General features: G+C 38.0%; 1 protein-coding gene across 1 annotated transcript in view; it reads left to right on the forward strand.

Annotated features, from left to right (window-relative positions):
- Positions 1-13,658, forward strand: part of ERICH3 (glutamate rich 3) — a 112,152-nt gene that overhangs the window by 41,098 nt on the left and 57,396 nt on the right. The window contains 3 exon segments of the mRNA XM_021097617.1: positions 941-1,069; positions 6,366-6,524; positions 10,797-11,015. Of these exon segments, the coding sequence (XP_020953276.1) occupies positions 941-1,069; positions 6,366-6,524; positions 10,797-11,015 (507 nt within the window).

Below are 13,658 nucleotides of genomic sequence, written 5' to 3' on the forward strand. Positions count from 1 at the left end.
GTTAAATCAACTTTGCCAATCGTCCTGTATCAAGGACTTGAGTTCCAGATTCTCAGCAGATAAATTGAGTTCTATAATTCATCTGCTGAAATGTTGATGGAGAAAACGGGTACTGGAAATAAAGGGTGACTAGCACTGCCTGAAACTGTACTCTATTCACTCTCACCCAGATTCCAGGCACACTAACCAGGTACATGGGCATGTTACAGCATTGGCAGAAATTCCTCATAGACATTCCATTTCCTCCCTGTATAATTTTTATTCGTAACAGTTTTCACCTATAGCTGCACTTGGCAAAAGACCTATGTTTTAGGTCCCCTTTATGTAATATATAACCCTTTGTGGATGGCATTATTTAATTATTTTTCAGGCAGACAAGTCATACTTTCCTGTAGTCTCTGCCCATCAGAAAAGTGAGGGACACAGTACTTCTTGTAGTGATCCACTTAAAGCAGATGAAATAATATTCTTTTTTTTTTTTTCTTTTTAGGGCCCCACTCGAGGCATATGGAAGTTCCCAGGCTAGGGGTCGAATCAGAGTTGCAGCTGCTGGCCTACACCACAGCTCGTGGTACTGTAAGATTCTTAACCCACTGATTGAGGCCAGGGATCCAACCCATGTCCTCATGGATACTAGTCAGGTTCGATTCCACTGAGCCACAATGGGAACTCCTTAAATAATATTCTTGCTAAAACTAAGGACACACTGCATTTGTAGCTATTACTTGGAGCACAGCTATTTCTTTGGATAAAGCACACCCAGTTTCCCGCCTGTCACGGCCACACCCAACTCCCAAGTCCAGCTATGGAAACGTCTCCTGGCTAGGAGAAGATGGTCCTGAGAAGGAACACTTTTGAAAAAAATGAGGAAGTACTTCTGACAGGCACTAACTAGATTACTAATCATGCATTAATTTGTTAAATTATTTTCTTATTCTAGGGAGAAAACACAAGATGGACTATAGAAAATAACATGCCAATCCTGTCTCCCCACCCCCCTCTTGGTCCCAAGACGAACCGCAGCCATGGTGTTCTGGTTGATGAAGGGCATTCCTGTCCAATAACACAGGTGACTCATATTCAACACTCTAACCTCTACCATGCCAACTAATTAATTTATGATTTCTTATTACGCTCAGAAAGAATACTCTCTGGGTATCATTCTAGGAATCTTACTGGATGAAAACACAAGTCTTTTATCCGTTCACCATTGTCTCTACTGAATGTCTCACCTTCAATCAATATTACCGCTGTCAAATCCGTTTTGGTACTGCTAGATGAGTTTTCTTACATGCCCAAATACCTTCACTGGCTCTATGTCACCTATAGAAAAGCCCAGACTCTTGCACCTGACATTTAAGACCCCAAGATATGACATCAATTTAGCTCTCCTAGTACTTTTCCTCACAATTACCCTTTAGCACCCTACAATGTAGCACAATTGAACTGCTGGTGTTCCATATATGTTCTATATTTTTTGACCTCTGGATTTGTTCTTGCTGTTTCTTCTACTCTCACCTTCTCTGTAAACTTCTTTATGCACACAAATTCAGTGATACTGAACATGTTGGGCCAGATACTTATATTTGAACTTCTTTTATCAAAAGTGTGTGCACATACTCTAAAAATAATTATAGTATAGAAATTCTATTTAAAGAAATTTCGCAATGACATTTCATTCCAGTTCTATTATCTATAACCTAGGAGTGGCATTTGCATGAAGGAAGGTAAGGCAGCTTGAAACAATATAGATACAGGAAAAGATTTGCAAAATATTTGCTGGAGGTCGATGGTTTAGGTTGTAAATGAATCGCTTGATTACATCTTTATTCCTGCTTTGTGTGGCCTAATCTATTTCCTTGTTAGCATGGATTTTTCTTTTTGGATTGCACAATATTTATAGAGGAATTGCAATGCTTTCACAGATTGCTGAAGTAGATTCATCACATAAAGTGTTAAGCTTTGACATTTTCAAAAGGTAAATATGTTTTGACATTTCCCGATGAACAGCTCAAGTTATGAAAAGCAACTGTCTTCCCTTTGTTGTATTTCCAGGCTTCATTTAAATGTATATGTACACAAATAATTCTTTGATTGGGTGGCAACTTTGCTAGACTCTCAAAAGCTTTTCCTGGGTGAAACAAAAGAAACAATCAAGTGCCGTTTTCTATCTTCCCACCTGTTTCAGAGAGGAAAAACCCTTGAAAGGCTTTCTTTTCAATTTTCCAGCTGAACAGCCTCAATAAGTAGTTTATGATACATCCAGGAGATCTTAATGTGGCAGGAGTGAGAAAGTAATTTAAAAATTACAGGAAACACTGGCACCAGCACTTTAGAAACCTTTTGTCTGGTAAGCCAGGATTCTTCACTTGATCACCCCCTGCGGCGCTTCTGCCTATAAGGGATACCTATTGTGATCTTGGAATTGTAGCTCCCATTTTACAGAAATTCAGGTCCTTCTTTTTGTTTTCCAGTGTGGTGATGTATCCTCTAAATCTGACTCCTGACTGCCAGGTGCCATGAAGAAGAAAATGATATTCCTTTTGGGATATTGCCATCAGTTTTTCTCTTTTAACTTTCTTGAGTGAATAAGGAAAGCATTCAGTGAATAGTTATTGCATTTGGTCACTAATTGCACCTAAACTTTCAAAATAGCATGTAGGCTTTTAGCGGCACCCTTCCATTAAAACTGTGGAAAGTCATTCAACTAATTTTGTACAAGCTTAGAAAATTCACCCCCAGAGATCTTCTTTAGAAATTAGAAATGCTCAGCTTAGCTGAGTAATCACCAGGTAGTCAATTTCAATTCACGTCCTGGTACAGTATTGAAAATGTTAAGCTAAAGTGCCGTATTTACTCCAAGAAAATGTATTACGAACAGTTTAAAATATAGCAAATTTAAGGTGGCTTCTGATGTGAACTACTACAGTTTGTAGCTCACAGCTGTTAGTTGAATGGTGCAGATTTGTTTTGAGAGATACATGTAATCAGTTAAACATTTGACTGCCACATTCATCTAGCTGAATGATAACTGTATGCAAATGTGGGAAAGTAAAATTTAGATGGCAGCAGCGAATAGATCACGTTCTAGTTTATAGTAACCTGCTTTTTGAATCCTATATTTAATGTTTTTGTGTTCAGTTGAATTTTTTGACAGAAGAGAGTCTTAAGGCATATCTGTTTGACAGAGATCAAAAGAATTCTTTTGGGTGATCTGATCCGCTTGTTCAGAAAGCTTCTAGTTTTGATTTCTCTTTGTAGGTTTTAAGACCTTTCACCTTTTGGCTCAGAGAGGCTTATGTCCTGTTTCTTTTTTCTTTTTTCTTTTTGGCCACCCCATGGCATAGGAAGTTCCTGGGCCAGGGATCAGATCCAAGTCACAGTTGACCTAAGCTGCAGCTGCAGCAATGCTGGATCCTCTGACCCACTGCCCCAGGCCAGGGATCAAACCTGTGTCCATGCTCCCAAGATGCTGCCAATCCTGTTGTGCAACAGTGGGAACTCCTGTCCTGTTTCTTTAAATCAAATACTCCTCTAGTCAGTCCACTTGGCTTTCTGTCTAGGTTTGTGTGCAGAGACCAAAATAATGACTTTAATATAAGGATGCACTCCCTACCCCAACACACACACCTGAGCCTCAGCACCTGTGCTACCTCTACTCTATAAGTCTTCAAAAGCTATTCCTTTTGTGTCATTGATCTGCCAAATTTATGTGTTGCCTTCATTCACATAAGCCAAGGTGGTGTATCACCTGTGGATATTTCAGCCAGAGAGAAGGGGATAAAGGGAAAATGAAGACACATTTCTTCTAAGGGCATGGTCTGGAAGTTTCACGTATAACTTCTCCTTACATCTTGTTGGCCAACACGGAGGCATACATCTATACAGAGTTGCAAGAGATGCTAGAAAATATGGTCTTTACTTGTGATAGTCATGTTCTCTAATGAATATTCTTTATATGAGGAAGGGAAAACAGATACTGGGGGATATCATCTTTGCCACCCTTCCCATGTCTGGCCCACAATTGGATCTTCTTACTTGGACGTTCAAATTTACCCTTCCTCTTGTCTGTTCATCTTCTTCTCTTGCTCATCCATTTGGATAAGATATAACTGTTCCTGTGAAACTTTAATTTTACTAGCCTCACTGGCTTATTACTAACTTTTAGATCTCGGTTCTGTTAGTTCTCAGGTGTTTTGTTGTTATTGTCTCTTTGACAGTGTTCAGTGGTCATTTGGCACTAATTGTCCTGTGTTGCCATTAGATGTTACTTTTTTTTACTTTTTCATTTACTTACGTTACTCATTTTACTTTTTCATTTAGAGTTGGAATTCAACAAATGTTGACTTAACAAGATCAGAGCTTTAACAGCATATGACATGCTTGTGGAGATGGCATTAAGACCAGTTTTTGGTGGTGGGAGCTGCCCTATCACCATTTTTAATGCATCTATACAATACATTTCCAGAGTTGAATTTTTGTTGTCACTATTCTTTAGAGTCATTGTAATTAAGCTTATTCATGAATCATTTATATACTGTCCTTCTCATACCCAATTAACCAAATTTGCATGTATTATTCTTAATAGATTTTCTACTATTCTATTGCAATAGAACAACTGGGCCAAGCATCTTGTTTTTTCCATTTTTGAAACATTGCTGATCTTTATGCTAAAGTTACAATGTTCTGTCAGTGCCCCCAAAGGCACATCTAATGTTCTGAACTGGCACTTTTGGTGTTCTCTGCAGTGCATTCTTGATTAGAAAATACATCAGTCAGGGTCTCAGCAGGAAACAGATGGCTCACACAAATAGGGTAATTAGAAGGGTTTAATAAAGAAACTATTTACAAAAATGCAGGAGGTTTAAGGAAAACCAACTAGGGATGTAAAGCATGCTGGGGTGAGCACAATGGGAAACCACACCACAAAGACCTAAGGGGGAAATGAAGGGACTGGGTACCAGAACCAGCAGGTGGGTTCTGGGAGAGGACTTCCTGACAGGAGCTGTGGACTTTGGTAGAGGGAGCCAGCTGTACCATCATGACCTTGGTGGGAAGGGTCCAGGAGCATTATGGTTCCATTCTCCTTCCCTCTTACCTTTTAACCTCCTGCCAGTGTCTTTCACTGGCAAAGTTGGTGTAGTTGGTGTGGTCCATAAAGAAATGACTCCCAGCAGCCAGAGCGGAACAGAGAAGACAAAGAAGAGGGGCAAATGGAAAATACGCAGCCTGGAAAACATCGCCATCTTTATAGTGTTTTCCAAAGCTGCCAGTGACTATTTTTCATTTTTGTTTTCCTAATATTTCATGGAAGAGGCTAACTAAATGGTGATGCATTAGAGCTAAGCACTCCCCTTTCCTCTTTTTGAATCATATTGTTTGCTTTTTGCTTCAGCACCAATCTTAGACTCCAAGGACTCAGACTAGAATTTATGTTGATGAGGGAGGTCACGATCTGGGACTCTTTGGGGCAGTGGCTGCAATGCTTGCACCTGGACAAACATCTCCTGGAGCAACAAAATACAAAGCTACTAGAAGGGTCTAAAAATAACTGTATACATGCACACTTGGGACAAATTATGGACAAGAAGATACAAAAAAAACACTAAAAGCCCAACTGCCACTTCTGAAGAACTGAGAGCAAAAGCAGAGTGTTGAAAGCAAAAGCAGGGTACAGTGCACCCCCCGCACACAACCCTACCAAAGGGTGGGCAGACCACCTCAGCCACCCCTCTGGCCGACTCCTGGGCCTGCTTCCACCCCAGCCATAAAAGGAGCCAGCTTACAACCCCCTCCACCCCAAGCAGGTGAACAAGCAAGGGAACCTGTTGTTTTCCTTCTCCCCTGCTGCAGCGGGACCCCCAATAAAGCCTTGCCTGAATTTTCCTGTCTGGTCTCTTAACAATTTCCATTGATGAAGAAGGCCAAGAACCCTGAACAGTAACACTGAGAACATTTAAACAAAAATGAGTTCATTCCAATCATACCCTTTAGATCTCTAAAATAGGAACTTTAGTCAACTTAACATTTAATTGAGCAAAGCCATGCTATGCACAGAATCAATTACGTATTGTCAGCGAGTTTATAGTATAAATAAAATACAGGAGCCTAACAGAGAACACCTCCTTTATCTAATACACTCTGTAATTGTGGCATTTAGATATGAGAAGGACTTCCACACCATATGTTTTAACAAATACTTTGGGTCATAGGGGTATGTATAATGGAAGGACATAATTAAAGTTTAATCTGTTCAGTAAAACAGCACCATTAATTACTCTAGGCAATTTGTTGAGTTATTAATTGGTTCTGGAAACATGTCAAGATACTAATTTAAATGGAATTTTTTCCCCCTAATTGTCTAGACAGCCCCTCGACCATACACTGCTCCAGGAAATATGCAGCCTCCAATTCGATTACAACCTCTTCCCAGGACTCCTGCAGTAGGAACTGTTCCAAAGGTAACATCGGGGTCTAGATCAAAAACCACACTGCTGGAAAATGAAGCTCCATTTCCCATTGGGGTAAAGGTTATTTCTTCAAGAATTCTTTTTATCTTTGATTAGAATATTGGATTACCACAGTTTTAATGTTGCTCGATTCAATTTATCTATTCAGTGAAATTTATATTGTGCGCTCATTAAGTACTTACTATGTACTTGTTTAATTAATTGGAAGGCCTATAATTTTTGTGTAATTGGGGAAAAAGTAAGGAATAGATATGTAATAATGTAAGATGATCTCTCATTAATTTGAAAGATTATGTGAAAAACAAAAAGGAACTTTTTATAGCTAAGTATGACTTATATCAGAATAGACCCAGTGTTGACTGCTTCCAAATTTTAAATGCATGAAACCTAGAAAATGAAACTTTCCAAGAATAGGTTTGCATTTGCATGCTGACTTACTTTACCATCAGTGTATGAAATTGCTTCAAGTTTGACTCTAGAGAAGTTTGGATATAGAAGGAAAAGAATGTCCATCTTTAAAAAAATTCGTGAATTAATCACATGCAGATGCTTGACTCCACTTCCTTTTCAAGGTTACATCTCAGGTAATTTTCACTTACTTTAAGAGAGCACAGGAAGGAGGTATGGTAGCCATAAAATATGAGTTACTTAAACAGGGAAGGATAATTGGGACATTTGGTTATTAGGGGAGGTATTGTTTGTATTTCCAACCCACATAGAAACATTTGCCAGCTTAAGAAAGAACAGGGTTATAAGTACAATTGTAACTATGTTCAAATGGATAAATTTAGATACATTCATTATTATGAAGCATAAGACATGAAATTAAGATTTTTTTATCTAAAGCTGACAGATAACCTTGACACGAAGAAATTCAGATATAAATGATTATTTTTCACATTAAATGTATAAATATAACCCTAATATCATAAATAATATTTTAATCCAGTTACTATGCTTCTCAGCTTGTGAAGTACTCTTTACAAACCTTAACAAAGGTTTCACAAAATTAAAAATGAATTTAATAGCAGTTTCTTGGAAAAAAAAGAAGTTAAACCAAAAGTGGTGGCATTTCGTCTAGGGAAGACTGCTTAGAACTAGGCAGAAACTTGTTAGGTCATAAGCCAATTAGGTTTGCACTTTCTAGGATCTGGTCTCCACTTTCAATGTCTAGAGAGTTCCTGTTTAGTAGCTGTAGTGTCCATTCCTAGACTAGCTTAGTGTTCCGGAATGGTCAGGCCCTGAGAGATTGTCTCAGGCTAACTAAAATAATACATGACAAGCCCATTTTTCTCATGATAGTAAATCAAAATAGGTAATCAAATCATAATTAGGGGCCATTAATTCACCAGATAGCCAATAAATCAAAGCTTGTAGAAGCAGTACATTTTCCCCCCATGGACAGACCTGCATGGGAAGCCAGATCACAATGAGAAGGTTGCCTGGTGAGTATGGAATCAGAATGAGGGGTGTGGTAGAACGGAATGTCAGTGGCATCAAGTTTTGAGGGCCTGGTGCACCTGTCTCATCTTAGGAATGAGCTTGCCAAAGGTACCAGAAAGCTCAAAGGTCTTTGGCTAAAGCCCTGTGTATCCTCCAGGGATAACTTTGCCTTTAGGACTGGAAATATTCAGAGTCCAATGGGTGGTATTTCCTCTCCCCCAGATAGTACTCAAATGGGCACTTTCCATGTTTGCCAAGGTGATTTTAAATTCTTTTCTAAGCTATTTCTATTAACTCTACTTGATTGGACTCAGTTTTCTGTTAGATATGTGAGCACTTCAATCAGGTAATTTCAAGTTCTTCTGGTAGGGAACGATTTTTCTTTCCGGTGATTTTCCAAATTTTCTCTGAGCCACTGGGGAGATATATTCCTTAAATCCGCACAGGGCCTTTTACCATTTCCAAGTTTCAGTGTTAGTGAGTAAGGGATAGGCACTTAATGGTAGCTTACATGCACTGACAAGATTGAGATCAATTCTGTGTTGATTTCAACCAGCTAAATTTACACTCTTCATCCAGTGAAATTTATAGGACCCTTACTATGCTCCAGCCATTGGTGATATGTCAATTATCAATGCAGACCAAATCCTCTAATTTACTGGAGCTTACAGTTTGATGTACATAGACAAAATATACTGCCTGAAAAGACATGCAATTTTTATAATGGTGTTGATGATGAAAATGATTTGATATAAAGTTAGACAAAGAATTCCTAAAGAACATTAGTCTGTATGATTGCTGAGTATGTAGTGAGCACCCACTAAAAGAGTAAAGGATATGCATGTGGGAATTGTTTGAAGGTGCAACAGACTTAAGCAGGTCAAATTTTCTAAGTATGAGGAATGAGGATCTTTGATGTTGGCCAAAGCAACTTGGCCAAACAGGTTGGTTGAGATGGAATTGAATAAAAATAATAACTTGATTGAAAAATGATTATCCTTAGAATGAGAGTTTCTTATATACTTTTGATAGGACTAGAAATTGGTACAACTATTTGATGTTGATATGAGAATATCAACATCTTAAGTGAACATGCTCAAGCATTTTAACATACAGGAATTTATCCTAGGAACACACACGTGGAAAGAAATAGATTCAGGAATATTTAATAGGATAATATTGACGATAGTGAACACTGAAGATACCTAAGAATTTATTGTTTTAAAATGTTATAGAATATTACATTATGTTTAAAAATAAGGTGAAATTATTTGTACCAGCATGGGACGCTATCCAAGATGCTTTGGGGTAAAAAAGCAAGGTAAGAAACAGAGGATTATTATTATTTTTTTAATTTACTAAACCATTTCCAAATAAGGCATGCTATTGATTGATAAGTACTTAGAAATTAAAACCCCAAGTCCAGAAAGTTCTGGACTCATTGATTTTATTGTTTTATTATCTTATTTTCACTTCTTTAATTTATATTTGTTATTACAATGTCTATGCACACCATCACACAAAAATTGGAAAATGTAAGAAAAGAAAAATGAGAACATAAATAATACCTGCAGTGTCAAGCATTCTAACAATTCTAAGCCCCTTGGTAAATATCTATTTAAATCCCTTTCTCTTCACATAAATGTTGTTTTCAATCAAAATATGGACTACAGATGCTTTGCTTAACCTGCTTTTGTTTTTTTAGCAATGAGAAATGTTTGGAGAATGACTTCCCTTTCTTAAAAATAACATCACAATTTAAGCATCTCAAAATAAAGAATAAATTGGATGAAAATGGACTTCAAACAATACCAAGTAAATTGGTTTAAAATGGATAAAAATGAGTAAAGATACCTTAAAGTTCAGAAAACTACCTCAGATATATAAAAATTACCAATTGGTGAAAATTCAGACTCACATATACCTGAAAAATTTAACATAGTTTTTGATCCTATCTTTGGTTATTTTAGTCATTAGGGTAATAGTACATGTTGACTAAACGTGCAAATAATACAAAGATATATAAAATGGAAAATAATAATTTTTAATAATCCAAATCCCGAAGGCAACCCTCTGTTCAAAGTCTTCATCATCTCTGATTTATCAAAATCCAAATATAAATTATTTAAAAGAAATGCACAATAACACTGCATGGACATTTTTATGTTACGATTCAGTATGAATAGATCCAGACTATTCTTTATAAAGTCTGGAAAGAATGTATTATAAGAACAAAGCAAATTTTAAATATCTTCCTATTGATGGACTTGATGGATCAATTAAATTTTTTAGGCATACATGTACACTTGCGTGTGTGTGTGTGTGTGTGGTGTGTGTGTGTGTGTACACATTTACATAAGTGTTCCTGTGTAGTTATCTGGGTGAGATTTATTCCTACAAGTTGAATTTCTAGGAGAAAATAAGCTGAATAGAGTCTTTGGGTCAGAGTCTGGGTTTTTATTTCCCTGAAACCATATTATCAAGGAATATTATAACATCTGGGTGGGTGAAATCAATATAAATAAAGTACAACTATCCAATCCTGCCTCAACGTACAACACTTCAAACTTTTTGATTTTAAATTGCTTAATTGTATTGGGTCCCCATTGATTTAATGGATTGTTGTAGGAAAATCTCAAAAGTACTATAAAAATGCCATCACTCTATGTTTGGTTTTAAAATATACTTATGGTTAAAAATTCATGAAAACTTAATTTGCTATGGATACTACAAAATGCCATTTTCCAACAGATTGAAGAATTTGCCTATTGCTATCAGTCGTGTTTACATGCAGTGTCAGTCATAGTCTTGTCTTTAATCTGGGGTTATGTTGGGTCACCTCTTCCACTTCACTGGTTCTCATGTCATGAAATGTGATTACAGGGCAAGAAGGCAGTGATGAAGTTCAGGAACTCCATGGACAATCCCCAGGCAATGAATCGATATCAATTTCCGACCATTAACCACTACATGGTGCCTATTCCTCCTTCACCTCCTCCCCCCAGTGGAAAAATCACAAGGGAAAATAGACCTGAAACATGGAGAAAGAGAAGATTTCGTCCAACCACTGCTCCAAATGGCTTGGAACCTCTCTTTACTAGGGTGATTATGGAATCAAGCTTTCCTTTATTATTTTAGCACTGATATACATTGTACTATTTGAGTTCTAGATATGCAGTAAAAGAACCTAGGGAAATTGAATGCAAAATGCCTTGCATAAAGAAATCTAATAATTTTATAAATGTAGTAATTATAAGCTGGAATGAATCTGAAACCAAATATTTGAGTAGTTCAGTTGAGTAATTTAGTGTAATTGATTTTAAAAAATCAAGTAAATCTTGTACTCAAATTTAGTTTATACTGTACCCATTTCCAAATCATTTACTTCCTTTAATGTGCCCATTCAATCTCATGTTGTCGGCAAGTATTTTAAACATTTAATTTGGGAAAATTCAGAGACTTAAATATATTAAAAACCCTAATTTACCATATAAAATAATTGTTAAAGCTCATTTTTAATGATTTTTGGCAAGTTACTTTATAATATCTAGAAAAGATTCCCTTTCAATGTTCTTGAAAATGTAGTTTATTGTATTCATTCCTCAAAATACTGATAAAGAAAATAGTCCTAAGGCCAGTTACACTTTAGAAAGATACAGGCTAGTATGAAGGCAAAGATCTCTTAATTTTTATGGTAGAAGTATCCAGTAAATAGCAATCCTATGTAATTTTTGTGATTATTAACGAGATGGCTGGGCAACACTTCACTGATGAAGAATCAGGGAGTGAAGTGTCAATATCGCATGTGGCTCTTCAATACTAGCCTCATTCGAATGCTTTATTTACCCCTTGTCTGCATCTCCCTCCCAGCAGCTCGCTAACTCACCAGTAACTTTCCTCACCAATAACCTTCTCCAAAAATGGAGACTATCTTCCTTTCCTCCTTTCAATTCACCTTTCACCAGTTCTGTTTCTTTGCTATGGTCTCTGACTGAGTGGTGTATCCTCAGCTCTGAGGCCCACCCCCTACCTTGTTCCTTGATCTTATCCTTTTCCACTGCCATGACACCTTACCTTCTCCTCTCTGTCCTTCTCCTCCTGTTTGGATTTTTATTCCTTCCTCTAATATTCATCTCTATCTCTCAACATACCCAGGTCTTATAGAAAGTAACTAAGTCCTTTCCTCACAGTCTGCAGCCAGAGACTTCTGTTTTCTCCTTTCTTACTACACAGTTCTCTGGAGAGTAGTTTACTGTAGCTTAAGCTAACAAGCCCAGGCAAGTGAGTTTACAATAAAGGTTTAGTTCTTTTGCTCATTTTTGTCTGTTGCGGGTCACCTGTAATTCTGGCACCCAGACTGGATGAGTATCCCTGTCTCAGTTATATTGGCTTTGTGGACAGCAAAGCACTGGAATGCTTTTAAGATTGCATTCAGGAGTGACACATGAGGAGTTCCCATTGTGGCTCAGTGGGTTACAAACCCAACTAGTATCCATGAGGACGTAGGTTCAATCCCTGGCCTTGCTCAGTGAGTAAAAGATCCAGTGTTGCTGGAGCGGTGGTGTAGGTCGCAGACATGGCTCAGATCTGGTGTTGTCATGGCTGTGGTGTAGGCCTGCGACTGCAGCTCTGATTTGACTCCTATCCTGGGAACTTCCGTATGCCATGGGTGTGGCAGCAATGAAGGTAGAAACATCACCCTCTCATAGAGAGGGGCAGTGAATATTTGGAGCAGTGATAGTGATAGCATCTACCAATCTACTACCTGACTTTGAATTCTTTGCATGCTGGCATTGGTCTCTACCAGGCCAACAAACAGGCTCTCTTGAAGGCTATGACTATCCTCTACTTGCAAAAACAGTGACTTCCTCATCATTCTTATTTGATGGCAGCATTTGATTTTCTGATGTTAAATATATATTACTGGGATAAACTCCACCTGGTCATACTTTTAAAAAAATTTAAATCAGTTAAACAACACGTAAACAGTATGTATACACCATTACTGTTCAACAAAGCAGGACGCTTTTGTCATATGATGAGCCCCCTATTCCTGCCCTGTCATATCGTCCACTCCTTCTCAGAGCAACCACTATACTGCTACCTTTGTTAACTGAGTCTCTGGTTTCCTTTGGAGTTCTGTTACTTATTTGCATAAAACTTCAGAAATGAGCTCAAACCTAGCATTATAATGAAAGGATAGTATTTTTGGGAGAAAATATACTGAGTAAAGTCTCTGGGTTTGGTTCCTTGACAATTTTAAGAGCCCCCTGTGGGGAAGTGGGAGAGGTCATGTCATGAGTGTGTCCTAGGAAAATGGGGCTCACCAGAGTCAGGGCATCATCTAATGATGTTTTTTGTTTTGCTTTTTAGGGCCACACCCATGGCATGTGGAAATTCCCAGGATAGGGGTTGAATTGGAGCTACAGCTGCCGGCCTTTGCCACAACCACAGCAACACCAGATCCAAACTGTGTCTGCGACCTACACCACAGCTCAGGGCAACACCGTATCCTTAAACCACTGGTCGGGTCCAGGGATCAAACTGGCATCCTCATGGATACTAGTTGGGTTCATTTCCGATGAGCCACAATGGGAATTTCTAATGATGTCTTCATGTGAGCCAGACACTGGACATCCAGCAGGAATGTGGTCAGGTGAATGGGCTTCTGTAGCAGGGCACAGAGGAGAGAGCAGCAGATTCTCCATCCTTGGTCATAACAGGCAATGTGCAGATAAGCATCTG

The sequence above is a fragment of the Sus scrofa genome, chromosome 6 (genome assembly GCF_000003025.6).
Source record: "Sus scrofa isolate TJ Tabasco breed Duroc chromosome 6, Sscrofa11.1, whole genome shotgun sequence".
In the NCBI taxonomy this organism is placed as follows: Eukaryota; Metazoa; Chordata; class Mammalia; order Artiodactyla; family Suidae; genus Sus; species Sus scrofa.